Genomic DNA, 17,443 nt, shown 5'->3' on the forward strand with positions numbered 1-17,443 from the left:
AAACCGCCGACTACATCGTGCTTTTGAAAACTCAGGTACTTGTTCTGCAGAAATTGGTTGATATTCACGGAACTCAACCGCGACAGAATCCAGACGCTGTATAGGAAGTAGTTTGCATATTTGCTGTTGTCGCCATTGGTGAAGCCATAGGGGAAGAAATCGCAATCGAAATCGAAATCTTCGCTCGAATGAAGAAGAAGAAGAAGATGCAAAATATCGCTGTGCTTTCATTTGATTTTTCTCCTGGCTCAGTACAATTAGTTAATTAGTTTTGGTGCCGTAAATGTATGCTCATATCCTGTTATAAACCCTAACTAGATTCAATATAAAGTTCATCTTATTCTTCTTTCCTCTTCCTCACCCTCAATTCAGTTTCTCCTCACACATCATTGCCGTTGCTTTCATATTTTCCTCACAGATGAATCCCCGAAATCCTTCCAACATCTGGATTGGATATATAGTTTGCTGATTTTCCATAATTGCTACACAATACAAATACACTAACCATGTGATGGTCCCATTCGTTCATACACACACATCTATCTGATTGATTTCATTCGATTTGGATTCAGACCTGTTCTTGTTTCACTCATTCAATTTCTTGTAGCAGCAAATGTGTCATAATTTCTGCGAATTCGTCACATGAAGAGCTTAAAACTGTGTCCCCAATTCCCATGACAAAACCATCACTTTCTCAGCCCTGCTGCAGCACACTATTTTGCTGCAGCTTCCACCAGGGTGGACATAAATACTTACTTTGATACTACATTTTTGCACCCAAATCTCTCCCTCTCTCTCTCTCTCTCTATATATATATATATATTATATACGCACATATCTGCAGGCTTATTATTATTATTCTTATTATGTGTATTACAATATTGTATTAAAGAATGGTCTTTCCTCCTCCTCCAGCCCTACCCTTCAATATAACCCTATTTTCTTGCATAGAAGAGAATGAATGGCTGAAAGAAGAAAAAGGAAGAAGGGGGAAACCCCTCCTATTTGTCTATATAAATATAATACTCCTAAAATTGATTTGAATGATGAGAGAGAGAGAGAGAGCTAGAGAGACAGTGTGTATATGTATATGTGTATATATAAGTGTGTATGTATATCTGAATGAAACAGAAACAGAGAGACAAGAGTGGGGGGCATGTGTAAATGAGACCACATGCCATGTCATGGTCTGGCTGCGACATTGAGTGAGCACTGCCGCTTTCTACCTTTACATGTGCTCCATTTTTGGTTAATTATTTCCTCTTTCCTTTTCTCTTTTTTAACCTCTACATAAAAAATAAAATAAAAAATAAAAAACAATACACCCCTATTTCAAATCAGCACATTTTTTCTCTCTTTTATTATTATTATTATTATTATTACCGACTACTGAATAGAATATTAAAAAAATATGTATCTAACTATCTTCATACGTTTGGTTTCATTTCCTGGGCCTATTGGGTCTCATTAGTCTTCATTTGCTGGGCATATTGGGCCTGGTTAATATAGTTGGCCCAATTGGAAATAAGGAAATAAATGCCTCTGTCGTATCTGCTATTTATATTACTGATTGGGATCCACAATGAAGGAAATCTATCAAATTTCATTAATTACATAACAATTATATTAATAGAAATAATAATTTTCTAACAGTTAGCCGAGCGGGTCGAGCTTGGCTCTAGCCGGTTCATTTAGCAGCTCTTTTTCTCTGTTTATTTTTCTTTCGATTTGTTTCGTGTTCTTCTAGATTAATTCCTGAAGACTAGTCTACGTGATCCGGTCTTCGATTCCATCTCCTTTTTGTAAATTCTCGTCCCCGCTGTGTTCCGTTGCCTTACCGAATTGCTTTGGATTCAGAGTGACGAATTCGTGAATGGTAAAGTCATCCGTTTTACTGTTTTGAATATTTTATTCGCATTTTGTTTTGTGGTTAGGGCTTTTTCTTTTTCGTTCTGAGCGATTGATTCTGCTTTTTCATTTGTGACGGTTTTGGTTTGATCATCGACTCAGTGGATTTCTTTGAGTTTCACTTTCTCGTTTGCTGCGTGGTTAATGTGAAATCTAATTTATCGGATTGAGATGGTTTTATTATTATTATAGTATTTGTTTATTAGTTGCCGAGAGATTCGTGGTTTTTGTGTAACGTCAATCGTTTTTGTCCTGTAGCTTGGTATCCAAATTCTGATGGTAATTATTTGGAGTAGGGTTGCGTTTGTTGTTAGGAAGTTGATGCTTGTGAAATTGTGCTTGTTGCAATATTTCTGAATGTGCTTGTTTTTCCTTGAGCTTCTTAGAAGTGTGGGAAGTTGATGCTTGTGAAATTCTGCTTGTTGCAATACTTCTGAAATTGCTTGTTTTTCCTTTTCTTAGAAGTGTGGGGCGAATTTGTTCATTTTTATGCCACAAACTTTGTAATCTTTTTTCATGTTTTTCTCTAGAGATGCTGAACGAGGAAATTTTAAAGGTAGTGTTCCCTCTACTAGAAGGCAGAGATCTTGCGACATGTACGTTGGTTTGTAAGCAGTGGCAACAGATTGCTGCGGATGATTACTTCTGGAAATGTCTGTGCGCGAAGAGATGGCCCTCAATCTGCAAGCAGTCATCAACTCCTACATCGTCTTATCGCAAATTATTCAAAGACTTCTATTTACGCCGCCCCAGCAGGACCATTCTTCCTCCGAGGCTATCCTTCAATGACTTGGAATTCTACATCGACATCTGGACTGAAGACAAGCTGGCATTTTCTGAAGTTGTGCCGGGACCCATTCTCCAGAACGGAACGTGGACATTGCCAGCTGGAATCTGCGACGCTCTTAGGTTCCACTTGGACAGTCCCGATTACAAAATGACGCTGCCTGTGGAATCGAGGTTTAATATTCCAGTGGGTCAGACAGTCAGCGTTTCTGTGCTTGTGGGTCGAAAGGATTCCAATAAAGTAGCTCGCATCATCAACAAATCTGTCTTCGATTACATAGATCGATCCACGTACCGTGCACTGGCATTTGACTACCTCGACTTCTCTCCCGCACATCCTTTTGTGTCCGGCATAAGAGCTTGGATCTCATTGCTTTTCATGGACCATGGCAACGAAGGGGTCATCGATGTGTTTGGGATCGAACTAGATTTCTGTGATGCTGCAACCTCAAGGGATCAAGTTTTGTGGCTCCTCGACATGCTTGATTGGAAATGAACCAAACATTGGCATAACACAAATTCAGGTTAACTTTTGTAATCCTTGAGACCAAAAACTTCACCTGTTTTAGAGTTAGATGTATATTCTGTTCTTTCACCTAGAATAACTGGGCATGCTCTCATCGTTCTCCTCTAAATAAATTGTGCAACTTCTGTGTAATAATATATACTATATTTGTTGGATTTCAAATTTTCAATGCCTCTATGGTATATTTTGTCACGTATATTAGAATCCTACACATATAAAATTTCACATTGTAGTCTAAAAATAATATAATCAAATACTATCAATGCTTTCAACATGTATCATAAGATTATCTTTATGAAGAAAAATGTCTTCAAAGCACAACAGTGCACTAATAACTCTAAGCTGTCAAAAGCTTTTGTTTGCTGGAAAGACCAGAAGTAACTAAATCAGTGAATAAATCAGTTTGGGAATGAGAGAAGTTGCTATTCGGATTCACAACAAAATCTGTTCAGATGATCAGTACCGGCGGAGTGTATGCTCGGGGAGAATTGGCTCCCCAGTGAAAGGATCGAATTTGTAGGGCTCACCGGTGAAAGGATCGAACCTTAATTGAGAACGCCGGGTTTGATGGCTGGCCACAGCCCTATCATAAGATGCTGGTGCAGCAGGCGCTTTTAGAACTGGTGATAGACGCCGTTCTTCAGTTCTTAAACCAGTTCTTCCGTAAGATACAGATGCGCCTAGTGGCGGCTCGTAGGGAGACCGGCTTCTTTCATCCAGCATCCCCATTCTTGGAATTGAGACGCTTTGGGATCCATGGACGGGCCGATGTGGTAAAAGATAATCAGAACCTTTGTCATCAATTCTTGCAGGAAGGGATCGACCGGGCACTGGATAATCTGGGAGAGGAAGAGGTGGTGGCGAATAGCTCGGCATGTAATTGTCAGGCCTGCAAGATTGATATCACATCATTGAAACCTCAGATGCATATATTATCAATTCTTAAGACATAGGTTTATGATTCTAAGATCAAGATATGGTTGTGACACCATAACCATTCGATAGATAACAAATAAGCTTCTGCAATTTCACATCATAAATGAGAAAAAACAAACAAACCTAGGCATGGTCGAATGCGTGCGAGAACTAAAAGAACTGATGGGAGGGGGAGATACTTGGCGCGAGAAGCTGTAGTGCCTAGCTTCACTATGAGTAGTATCCACAGGTACCGGCAAACCACCACCCAAATTCCGATCCAATCTCAATCTATCAACTTGCTGCAACGTCGAGTGAAATTTGTTTTAACGGAAAATGGCAGTTGTGAAACTCAATAAAAGTTGCACAGCAGAATAGATACAAAGATCATAAGATACGTACTCTTGCAATCAGTCCAGACAGATATGTTCCTTTGTCAGGTAAAGCAGCTCCAGATTCCATGAACTACAGAGCAAAATCATGGCAAGTATTAGACTAATGAAAAAATCGCAACTAAGCTATCACAATTTAGTACTACCTCCGTCGCTAAATTCTGTTCTCATTCCTTTGTATTTTACGAAGTGAACATGAACAAATTTGGATGAAAAGGGACTATTATTTTCTTTCAAGCTAATGCATATGCTAATACTAACAGACCTGCTCCAGGATTGAAATAGAAATATGCTCCGGCAATTCCTTCAAACTCTGCAGGTTTCTTACGTCAAGCTGTGAGTAAACCAGAACAGAGTTATCAAACTTGATGGTTTCGTAAACATAACGATTGTTAAATTGGCAGATTTATACAACCATGAAGGTGTCACATTGAGAGTGCAGTTTCTAAAATGCCTATCCAATGTCACAAATAGGCTTTATCCGCCAAACCAGATTTTGATACTTACAAATGAACCGAGATGGTGAAAACTGTGCAATGTGCAAGTTATTAAGTATATAACTAAATAGAGGAGTTTAAGCCTTTTTAAACACAATAAGATGCTATGCAAATAAAAGGCAAAATAGCATGGAGTGCTAATCTGAGTATATACTCATAGGAGAAAAGAAGGCCAAAGGTGACTGCAATAACTGAAAATTCACATTTACAGGCAGTATCGGGTCATCAGTTAAAAATTTATATTGTTGAAGCTTAATAGAAGGAATAAGACAACTTCAAAGTCAGGAAGTACATCATATCGATTAGCAATCCCAAGCCGTAGAATATGAAGTAAGCGCTCTTTAACGCCTAATGGCAATGACATAACAACATCCTCATAAGGATCAGCTGGTTCCAGTTCCTACAAGACAACAAACACATGTAAGATTAATAAAAATTACTCAAAGAAGTACGATACTAAATTGCCATACCTAATATCATTAAAAATAACCAACTCCCCTTTTGACTTTCAAAATCATTGGTCATCACAGATCCCTCTTAAAATACTTCCATCTTAAATCTACTTGTGCAATAACATTCTAGCTATGGGTGCATTATACTTACAGAATCATAATATCAGCATATGTAAAAAAAAAATTAATTTGAATGCTAACGCAACCTTCCATACCTAAATTCAATGAAAGCATTCCTTATATCTTGAAATTGAAACTGGTAGAAATTTTAAAATTTCGAATTAATACAAACTTTTACATAATAGCCAAGGCTTGTCAATTTGGCTTCCAACCTTACTGTTTCATTTCCTATTGTAGTTGCTCTAGTTAAACAACCTTCGCTCCTTTCAAACCAATTAAGAACAAGGATATGGTATAATGCTCATATGGAGTCCAGTAATCTAACATTTATTGGTAAAATTGAAACACACTCACCGATTCAGTGAAACAAATTAATCTGATTTACAAAAGAAGTGAAAAAGAGAAGTGTTTACCCTTGGGAGATGAGAATCTTCATTTCTGGACAAAGCAACACCAGATCCCTCCTTTAAATGCTTGGAATGACTCTGAACAGAAGATTTACTTTCTGAATTATCACGACCTCGCTTCTTGTTTTTGTCCATAGGTTTGGCAATTTCAACCTATATACAAGAGATCGTACAAGATAATAAGTTATCTCAGAGCTTCTTGTCAAAATAAATTGTGTCCCACTATATTCACCACAGACGAACTACACCATGGAACAGAAGAAACTTTCACTTATCAAGATGCAACTAAAACTTCTGTTGCAGCATTGACTACCTCTAATTTAAGCATTTGACCACCGTTAGGCCCTCGAACTTTTTTTTCATTCAATTCCCTGACAGCTTTTTCAAGATCCTATGCAAGATCAAAAGCACAGAAGGAAGAAAGTAGTGAACGTGTCAACACAAAATGATAAAGATAAAAACAATAATCAGCAAAACCTAATAAAAGATCTAACTCAAGTTCAGATAGAGATTAAAATATAAATGCACCACACAAAAACAATATATAAAGCAATAAGCTTGATGCTTTGACTATGGCTTCAGTCAAACAACAGTAAAAGGAATAATTAAAACTCATACTGTCTGATGCGCATTGCATATAATAGATTTTGGTCATATATAGATTACAGAAAAATTGATTCTGAATATGCATACAGCATTAACTTACTGATCTCTCAGAGAAGTGAACAAACCCAACAGGATGGGCACTTTTCTTAGACACAACAACTTTCTCCACCTGGAATAGGACAATAGCATAAAAAACTCACATAGTATATATCACAAAAAAGAAAGGTCAAATCAGACACAATATATAGACGACCTTGCCAAAAGGCTCAAAAAATTGCTTCAAGTAATTCTCATCTGCATCAACGGGCAGGTTTCTCACAAATGCTATTTTAACCTGAGAGTAAATAGAACAAGTAAAGAGAGTCATATTCCTCAACATATATTATGAATATGATTTGAAAGCTGTTAATAATATGGACCTTAGCATGTTCCCGTGGATCAGTCTCAGGATCATGTTCTGCCCACTGAACAGATGGGTGCAAATTCCCTAGACGAAATTCTGGTTGAGACCCCACCCGTAGAGCACGTGCGGCAGCCTGTGATTGAGAATTTTGTAGGCAGGTTCAATTTTCTATTACAAAGGGTTCAGTTTTGTATTTTTATTAGCCTCTGCATCAGAAGTAGAAATTATAGATCTGGTGAAAGATTTCTTATTTAAAGTTTTGCAGGAGATAGCCAGAGATGCAGGCCAATTTGTTTATAGTTATTATTTTGCAGAGGCAATTATTTTTCATTAAGTAAAAAATCGATATGTTAAGATATTATGTTTGCAGGTATCTGAAACTCAATTGCTAAATCCTCCAATGGAACCATAGTGGGAGAATGAAACTAACAAGGATGCCAAATTCACTATAGATGCTGGATGGGAACAAGGATCCAGACATCGGCATTACAAGAATGTGCAAGTTTAACAAACTTTACCACAGCCTTTAACAATTAAAAAATTCAAATATTATTGGGGTATATATGGTTGTGTAATTTTCATAATTTCGAACTTTGTTTGGCTAAAACGTCCATACTTGTTGCTTTACGTTTGAATTGAAAAGGGCTGTCTTGTGAAACTGATGAGGAATGTGATTAATGTTCTAGAGGAGAAAAAAAACACGTTTTGTTGTATCAAATCTTTGAGTTATCGAAAAAAGCTAAGCATAATGATTGGGAGTTTCTTGATAATATACTGAATAAGAAACTCTAAAATTCCGTAAAATGATTGAGACAGGTATGATGACCATATTCAATGAAGAAAATTTTCAAGTAGTTGCAGGCGGTAATTTGTATCATCTGTCCAGACACACACAGCAATTTGTGAGAAGATAAATTATTTTATGGTGCTATTTAGCTCCATTATCTTCAAATAAAACCAACCAGAAATTTGTGGCTATATTTCATTTACAGAGAAAGGTTGTTTCAAATGCATATAGATCTTTTTGCACAAAGAAGTCATCAACTAGTTGTTCCCAAAAGGGGGAAAAAATGTTCAATGGAGGCAAAAATTGAAGTATATCAATGACATCCCAGTTGTAAATGGTGCACCAGGTCATAGCCATTTCCTATGGCACACGTGCCTAATAGTGCACCACTATTTTATTGATATTTATTAGGGAATTAAGACTGTTTTGTTTTATTAAAATAAAAAAGGATGGGCTGATTTTCTAATCTTGTACTTCTTCTGTTTTACTTTCTAACTCTCTCATTGCCTCTGCCTCTGGCTCTTACACTCTCTCCTCTCTCACAGGTAAGGCAGGGAAGCCTTCTGTTAAAATTAATCTTTTAGGTTGTTAGATATTTGTAAACAGTAACATATGCTTTGTTTCATTTACTGTTATGTTACTGACTAGATGATGAGAACGATGATTATATAAACTTTGATGATTATAGTTTTTATGTTTTGAAATGTGCCTATTTCTTAAGTTTAAAGTCAAGACCATTGAGAGTTTTGAATATTCAAGTTATTTTCAACACTCAACAGAGATTCTTAAATGATTATTTTAATATGTTGAAATGTGTTATAACACATGTCTATATGTGTATATTAATTATATATATTAACCTAATAGTGCACAACGTGCCATGCACAATTGCATGGCAGAGGCCTTGCACCATTTACAACAATGAAAGTAATGACACATGGGCTACATATTGATCTTATCGGTAAGTTCAGGGCATGCTGTCTTAAGTCCTTCCAGTGATTCATGGAGGAGGCCAAAAAGATAAGCACAGTGGTAATAAAGTTTACTTTGAGACAAGATAAGATGATATAGAGGATAGGAAAACAGGGGTAATTACTTATTACTGGTATAAGAAGATAAACCAATAAATATTAAATTGACCTGCTTAGAAACTCATTCATAGTGAATGCATCATAACAGTTCATGGGAACAGTGAGAGGGAAACTAGAAACAGATATTTCATTTTGCAATTCTTCACCAATTAAAAACTTGAGCTCAAGGTGTTAATTTAATCATTGATCATAATTCTAGCATATTAAAAATTGTTGAGATCAGATAGTTGCACAATAAGTTTAAGATGGAAATTCAGGTATTTTGAGCCCAAACCAGTTTTTAACTTTTAAGATTCAGTAGGCACAATTTGTGGGGGGATATATTAAAAAAACATCTTTTACTGGCAGTCTAGACTCTAGATTTCTAGTTTCACAATCTATATGAGCTTTTAAATTTTTTGTTGGTGTAAAGTTGGTGTTGGGACCCTAATTTTTAAATATATTCTTAAGATTATTTTCTATCAGTTATGATTACTAGTAACAAAGGGATTCATAAGTGATCCTGGACTGAGAATCAAAACCACGGACCTGATCTTTTATCCTGTACGATTTCAGATGCAACGAGAAAGTCAACTTAAATTTACACTACAGACTGAAGGAAAATGCTAAAAGGTTTTAACTATAAGAATAAATAGACAATGCAAACAGAACTTACAGCATGAGATGAGAATTTCACAAAAGCAAAACCGCGATTCCGATGCTTTTGATTTGATGATATATCTTTAAGCATTGCGAGATCAACAGATTCAACATCGGGGAAAACCTAAAGCAGGAGGGGTGGAGGCAACAGAGAGGAGGCATTTTAGCAATTGAACCTTATCAGAATATGTTGAGGAACAGTTTCAGGATAACGAAAATACCTGGAGCACCATTCTCTCAAAATCATCAACAGTCCAAGCTGGGACATAGGATTATAGAAATCAGCCATGCACATTGCATATAATAATTTGAGCAAATTACTCACGATACATGGGTAAAATGTGAGAGAGGAGGAAGAAAAACTGCAAATCCAAGCCTAAATACAAGATTATAGAGATACAAATTTTGACAGTGATATATTCCAATACTCAATCTCATTGGCATCAAACTATGCAGTATAATCATATTTTTGGTAAAAATAAAAAATGCAATGCACCATTGCAAGTAGATAGAATTAGCAAAAAACAGTGAGACTAGTGGAGTTCATTAGCATGCATCTCATAGAATTATATATGTTGCTGCATATGCACAACTTCCAGAACAGAATAATTTGTACTGCAATTGAAAGGTGAGATCTTCCCAGAGAAAACTAGTCTCAAGAAAAGGTTTGTTTGATATACGTATAAGTTAACAAGGGACCACCGATGTGAGACTTTTAGGAGATACTATTGCTGACAAAGATAATTTTTCAGATTATAATAAAGAAAAGGGTATGCCAGACTTACATGACTTTGGGAGACATTATATCTGTGATATATTTCAGAATAAGTGAGCCATCAAATAACATGCTTAGTTACATATTTAAAATCCAACTTGTGAAAGATTAGCATAAAAGTTAAAGTTCAAAGACACATGATTAGACTGGTTGCAAAATGATTAGAACAATGAAAACGAACCTTTGTTAAGATTTCCAAAGTACAGAGTATCCTGTTCGCTTGATGGAAGAACACCAATTTTCTTTCCATCAATCTGAAAAATGGAAAGTTGGTGATACAAAAAAATTACAAGAATTACAATTTCACAATAGACATGACAAAAAAGAAGATTTATATTAATAAACAAAGTGTAACACAATCTTGGGCGGAAAGATGCACAGAACTGTGCATCTAGATATAGAAACCCAAAACATGAGAGTGAATATATAAAAAACCCCATAAATTTATAAGATGTTAATTATGATTACAATAGCATGGGTGTAGGGTAGGTAACAAGGCATTCCATATAAATATTATCCTGAGTAGGTTATTTTACATATCGCAATCAAATCACTAATTGATAACAAAGACAATTCAAATCTCTAAATAGAAATAACTATATCTCTCAGCTATAGCAAAATCATTGATGTCCCCTAAAACACCGGGTGGCCAAAGATCAGGCTGGAATTTGGAATGTATATTAAAGATGGATAATAATTCCAGTATGCCAGTATTAAATGGATCTCTTTTGACCCAAATCGTCTTCCTTGCTTGTGTGAGATATTATTAATCAATCAAGAATAATGAACAATACAATAATAAATCTTGCATAATTAAGATCAGGAATATATTAATACCTTTAATCAAAATGAAAGAACCTAAAAGTTCAAAACTAACCATTCCAAAAACCTGGGTAGAAATAAGTTTGATGAGCATGAAGTGGTGAAAATGCTCATATTAAAGGCCAACAAACAAAAATCTTAAGAGAGGAAAATGCATAGGATTAGTGTGAAAAAAGAAGAAACTAGTTTCTTATGGGTACAAGGCCATTGATGCATAAAACTTAAAAGTCCAATAAGGAACTTAATTAATGAAAAATTAGACTCTGAGTATAAATACCCATAAAATAAAAATAAAAACATGCTACGTGTCAAGAAGGGCTGAGGCTAAGAGCTTTGATGGTTTAATGGTAATTTACAGAAGAGTAAAAAAACATCAAACAATAATGTAATGTTAAGAGTTCTGGTATCCCATATCTAGTAATAGACAAATGTCATGATGATGAACTTGAAAGATCTAGAAGATACAGTACGTAGTATTAATTACATTTCCGCCACGTGAAACATTGAGCTGAAGGTAGAGCATGGTTACGAAGGTATTGACTTGTCTAAAAAGCTTGGTTTAAGTTAAGTTAGTAAAACAAAAGGTTTATGGAAACTTACAAGTTAAGTTAAGTTAAGTTAGAAGTTAATGCAACCTAAAATGTTGCAGATCAAGTTGAACAAATCCAGCTTAACTAATTAGTCAAGGATCATTCTAGTGAAAAAAGTAATTATTTAACCATAAAAATGGAGCTCCAGTTATGTTTCTCACCATAACACCAGATTTTTCTGTCACAGCTTTGACTGCAGCTTCTTTCGTTGCAAACCGGACAAAGCAAAATCCCTATCATAGAATATAAAAAGAGGTACAGTAAGAATATGGAACCATGCTCTGTCCTCATGCCTACTTGTCCTTTATTTGGCTGATTAAAAGGGAAGCACTAGAAAGCACCATCAACCAATTATAAAATGAGTTAACATATGAGCAGACCTTCAGATTGCCCTTCGGATCCTTTATCATTCGTATTTCCAATATATCACCACATGGGAAGAACACCTGAAAATACACAGGTTTTCCAGAGGAAACTCATTAAAATATAGTTCAAATGCTGAAGTTTATTACAATAGATAAGTAGCATAAATATTCAGTGAAAAGTTTAAGATATTCTTTATTGCTTTTAACAATCACATTCAAGTATGCTTCACTATTCACTAATCAGCCTAGCACGTGCATGATCAAAATATCTTTTGAAATAAATATACTCAGACCTCGTGAATCTTTCCTTCGGTGATGCTTCGAGGTAATCCACCAACAAAAACTTCAAAACCTCTGGCTGCAGTCCCCTTTTGCACTGAAGAATCATCAGATTCAATGATTAGAAAAAAAATAAATAAAATAAAACAACAAAATGATTCCACACATCGATCTACTATATCACGAATCTTGAAGTAGAAAGCCTACTCTCAGTAGAGTGTAGCTCTCCTGTTAAGCTCGCCATCTGCGGCAACAATTAAACAAAACATTTAGTCGTTTAATGAGCATTAAAATATCAAATCAAATCAAATAAGCCTCTCCAACATAAAATGAAAGATGGAAACTTGAAACCAAAGAACCAAACCATCTCCAATTTTGGGAGAACAGGCACAAATGCAGAAAACTCAAATAAGTACAACTCAAAACAAAGCGTGGGCACTAATATTTGAAGAGCAGGAAATTAGAAACACCTATCAATCCTCTCTTGTTTTGGATTTTGAGCAATCCTTAATCTTACAGAGTATGTGTTCACAACATTTATCCTATGGTAATTGTTCTTCAGAACTAAACCTTGTCCATTGTTAACTTGAGATAGACCGTACATTCAGCACGAATGTTCGAAATTCCACAGATTGAAGCAGAACAAAGCGAAAATGGTTACCGGACAAACACGAAACGGGGAATGAAGCAGAATTGAAAACCCTAGACCCAGGTACACGGTTGTGTTCTTGGATTGCTGATGCTCAACTGTACCACAGATTTATGTATTATGACATAATATATATGTATAGTCAATATATAGATTTTTCGAATTAAAAATATATATAATAATAATTTTGTTACGAAAAAATAATAAAGAAATATTTTTTTATATTTGGTAACTGTAATTAAGTTGTTGAACAAAATTCATTTTAGTATCATATTTGTTATCGGGTATGGAGATTGGAAAATAACTCATACTATATAAGATTATAATCTCCCTACTCCCGTCAGGCTAATTTGTCCACCTCGATTAAGTATATATTTTTAGGTATATTGTAATTAGTAAATAATTAAAAATTATATTAATAAAAATAAAATAAATTGTTTTTTAGTATCGTAACTGGACTCGTTGTTATTTTAGTCTTGTAAGTGGAGCATGTTGGAAACTAGTCCTATAAGTGAAAAAATTTTGCTATTTTAATCCTCCGACGCCGGAGACGCCCGCGTGACTCGCCGGAGGTGACGTGTCCGCCAGATCAGCGATACTTCATACTAACCTAGCGGACACATGGATTTTTATTATTATTTTTTTATTTTTTAATTTTTTTAAAAAAATTATTTTTAATTTTATTTATATATTTTTAATTTTTTAATTTGATTTAATTTTTAAAAAATAAAAAAAATTGAAAAAAAATAAATAAATCCACGTGTCCGCCAGGTGTCGCTGACCTGGCGGGACACTTGGAGGACACGTCGCGGGAGCCATGCGGACGTCTCCGGCGTCGGATGACTAAAACAGCAAAAAAATTTCACTTATGAGACTAATTTGCGACAGGCTCCACTTACGAGACTAAAAAACAGTTTATCCTAAAAAAAATTATAATTAAATAAAATTAATTTTTGATAAAGATTAAAATGACTAAATAATTTAATTAAAGAAAATTAAATTTTAAATTTTAAAATGAGATTAAAGTTTATAATTGTATTTTAAAAAAATTATGTGCACTAACGAAAATATAAATAGTAGACAAATTAATTGCGACGGATGAAGTAATATTTTAATTATAATTAATAAATTAAAATATTATATCTTACTTTTTAGTGTAAAGTAACAAAATAAGAATAATTGTAAAAAAAGTGTCGTTTATTTTATTTTAAAAACATATACATTATTTTTTTATTTTAAAATTAAATTAATTATTTAATATGATATAAAATAAATAAATTTGTTATAATAACATCACCGATTAACTTATAACAGTAAAAAAGAAATATTTATTTATTTAGGTGAGCCTCCATTATGAATCTTAATTTTGTAAATTGCTTAATGATATTCTATCTATATGTAATAAATTATGATATTATATTTTTTGTTTTTAATTGGAAATATTATTTTTTAGAATTATTGTCCATCTCGTTTTAAAGAATTTTTACATTAATGTTAAAATATTCTTATTTTTTATTTAAATTATAAATATACCACTATATATATAATTCTTTTATATATAAATTTAAAAGACAAAAATATCAAAAACTCTTACAATTTTCACTAACTAATAAAATACTAAATAATATATTTATAATAAATAGTTTTATCAAACAATAATTTATTAATTTTATTTAATAATTATTTACAAAATTAATATTATATTTGTTATTTATTCTATTACTCTTTTTTTTTTATTTATTAATTTTTGAATAAATTTTATGGTATCTTTGAATACATATATTATTTGGATCCGGGTTGGGTATTTGAGTTTGTTCTTAGATGGGATTGTACGGTTTGCGTCGGTCTGACCCGTTTGAGTGATTGAGGCAGCCTATGATATATGGGTCATAAAACACGGCCCGCAGAAACACGGGCCTACTATTGCTATATATAATATTCCCAATAAGCCGAACTGTGAAAACCCTAGCGCCGGACGCTGCTGATTCGCGACTTCCATCCTTCGGGCAGGTGGTTTACTGCGCAGCCTGTGCGTGATTCAAGACGATGGCGACTGCGAAGAACGTCAAGGACGTCTCTCCTCACGAGTTCGTCAAATCCTACGCCGCTCACCTCAAGCGCTCGGGAAAGGTAAAAATAAATATGCTGCTGGCTTTTACTAGTTTTCTCTGCCAATCATGTATGTTTGCTTGTAGAATATTGCGTACTAAAGTGTTAAGGTGCATTGGAAGTTCTTAGGAATGATTTATTTGTTTTTGGTTTTTCCATTGTCGTTCCTATTTTTTTGGTGTATTGAGGTCACGGGATGTTAAAAGTAGGTAGCTTTGTTTTGTTTTTACTGAATTGTTATGGTTGTTATATAATGTAGTTTCTTAAATCAACATAGACCAGCAAATCGAATATGGTGGTGTAGGGGTTTGACACTTCATTATTTGGTTATGAGATAATGGGTAAGTTAGTTCGTGTAAATATATCTTTGTTCTTTCTAGAAAATTGTCCTAGTTTATTCAATCTGACCAAGAGGTCCTCTTGATATATTCATGTGTATATTCATCATTTATGCTGACAAATTTCCAGGTTAATCAAATAACTACGCTTTATTTCCACTTTGTAATATGCTTTTAGCCAGAACATGGAATGTTGATTCAGAAATCCATGTGTCTTGACCATCATTAATGCTTTCTTTTGAATTTTCGATACAGATGGAGCTTCCAGAGTGGACTGATATTGTGAAAACAGGCGTGTTGAAAGAATTAGCTCCATATGACCCTGATTGGTACTACATCAGGGCTGGTAATAATCTAATTCTCCTTTGTATTGTTCATTATCTGGCATGACCAATCTTCTGTTGTCATATCATGCTTGGACTAATTTACTTTTCTGTATTGATTCATTTTGGGCCTTCTCATATTTGTGTTTTCTCACTTAAGCCTGTGTATATTTTTCTGTGTCTGCAGCTTCCATGGCTAGGAAGATATATTTGAGGGGCGGTCTTGGAGTTGGTGGTTTCAGGAGGATTTATGGTGGAAGCAAGAGGAATGGAAGCCGCCCACCTCACTTTGGAAAAAGCAGTGGGGCTGTTGCTCGTCACATTTTGCAACAGTTGCAGGAGATGAACATTGTTGAGATAGATCCAAGGGGGTGAGTTCACAATATTTCACCTATATATATTGTATTACCATGAATGCTTGCTTTTTCAAGGCTTGCGCCATCCATCGTACTCTGATCAAGAAACAGGCTGGTAAAAGTAGGTTGAATTTACCTTTACATGTCGGAGGATGGGTTCTTTATCTGTCCGTTATTGACCTAATTACTGAAGCAATTATTATGAACCTAGCCCCATTTGAAATTTCTTTTTTGATTCATTGGCAATTACAACTATGTATTGTTTTCTTGCAGTGGACGGAGAATCACATCCAGCGGCCAGCGTGATCTGGACCAAGTTGCTGGAAGGATTGTCGTTGTCACACCATAGATTGATATATTTTAGCTTTTTCCCATGTCCACATTGAAATTCAGAAATCATTGAACAAGTTTTGGATGAAAATGTTTGATGTTTTGACTCTAGCTGTTTGGCATTTATGTTGGGTTTTAAATTAGATGTATCCTTGTGACAAGTGATTCTCCTTTCCCTCTATATTTTGAACACTATGATAATTACACTCAAATGTATGACCGTGATGAATGTGTGGTGTCTTTAGTACAAAGATATTGTTCTAGTTTTATCTGGGATTCATTACAGGTAAAAATAAGTTTGAAAGCTTCTAAATTGGTCTTTGTTGACCGATTTAACTATGAGAATATTACTGTCATCACAATAATACTGCATTGCAGGAATCTATTTTCATTATTACAAACCAAAATACCAAACAAGAGATTGGTTTACCTTCACCAAGTGGTTCAGTTTTCATGTTTCAATGATGTGTGTATAACTAAAGGCTAATTATATTTGGGCAAAATGATGGAAATAAAATATTTTATTAATTAGAATCAGTTTGCTGATTGACGTGAGGCGTCAACAATTTTAAATGGAAAAAATGCATGTATTTGTTTGTTGAACCCTTAACTGTAACGCCATTGTTGTCTGTCAGCCTATGTCCGTGTCTTCAGTTGCACTCAAAAAAACAACCTTCACCTTTTTCATTCTTAAAGCCACCAATCACTTTATTTGTTTTCCAGGCATCACTTTCCTTATCATTAAATCCTCAAATTATTATTGTTATTATTATCATAAAATTTTCACAAATTATTTAGAATGTTAGGTACTACGTGTCCTGCACAAACAACCACGACCACGACGAGGAATAATCAACCACAAAGATATTGCAAAGCAACCGACAGGCGCGTTTGCGTACCATCATATAAGCAGTGTGTACAACCCTCGAGTCCGTTCGTGGGCAAAATAGGTACTTTACAGTTCAAACACGCTGTACC

General features: G+C 34.6%; 3 protein-coding genes across 3 annotated transcripts; 2 read left to right on the plus strand and 1 right to left on the minus strand.

Annotated features, from left to right (window-relative positions):
- The first annotated feature begins 1,644 nt into the window (after positions 1-1,644).
- Positions 1,645-3,389, plus strand: LOC127243022 (F-box protein At5g39250). The gene is made up of 2 exons (XM_051262860.1): positions 1,645-1,876; positions 2,439-3,389. The coding sequence occupies exon 2, from the start codon at positions 2,441-2,443 to the stop codon at positions 3,188-3,190; it is 750 nt and encodes a 249-aa protein (XP_051118817.1). The 5' UTR covers positions 1,645-1,876; positions 2,439-2,440; the 3' UTR covers positions 3,191-3,389.
- A 209-nt stretch (positions 3,390-3,598) lies between these two features.
- Positions 3,599-13,112, minus strand: LOC127243013 (uncharacterized). Its single transcript, XM_051262849.1, has 18 exons — positions 13,022-13,112; positions 12,568-12,604; positions 12,375-12,457; positions 12,097-12,162; positions 11,878-11,949; positions 10,486-10,558; positions 9,751-9,788; positions 9,546-9,653; positions 7,029-7,145; positions 6,863-6,943; positions 6,710-6,778; positions 6,317-6,394; positions 6,010-6,156; positions 5,317-5,424; positions 4,793-4,861; positions 4,538-4,600; positions 4,280-4,437; positions 3,599-4,109 (listed from the first exon to the last, which is right to left on the minus strand). The coding sequence occupies exons 2-18, from the start codon at positions 12,602-12,604 to the stop codon at positions 3,677-3,679; spliced, it is 1,800 nt and encodes a 599-aa protein (XP_051118806.1). The 5' UTR covers positions 13,022-13,112; the 3' UTR covers positions 3,599-3,676.
- Positions 13,113-14,954: 1,842 nt separating this feature from the next.
- LOC127244575 (40S ribosomal protein S19-3) lies at positions 14,955-16,694 on the plus strand. Its single transcript, XM_051265150.1, has 4 exons — positions 14,955-15,139; positions 15,712-15,802; positions 15,967-16,150; positions 16,409-16,694. Exons 1-4 carry the CDS (start codon positions 15,056-15,058, stop codon positions 16,482-16,484), a joined length of 435 nt encoding a protein of 144 aa, XP_051121107.1. The 5' UTR covers positions 14,955-15,055; the 3' UTR covers positions 16,485-16,694.
- The last annotated feature ends 749 nt before the right edge of the window (positions 16,695-17,443 follow it).

Source organism: Andrographis paniculata, unplaced genomic scaffold (assembly GCF_009805555.1).
Source record: "Andrographis paniculata isolate CXL003 unplaced genomic scaffold, ASM980555v1 Contig19END, whole genome shotgun sequence".
NCBI classification, from domain to species: domain Eukaryota; kingdom Viridiplantae; phylum Streptophyta; class Magnoliopsida; order Lamiales; family Acanthaceae; genus Andrographis; species Andrographis paniculata.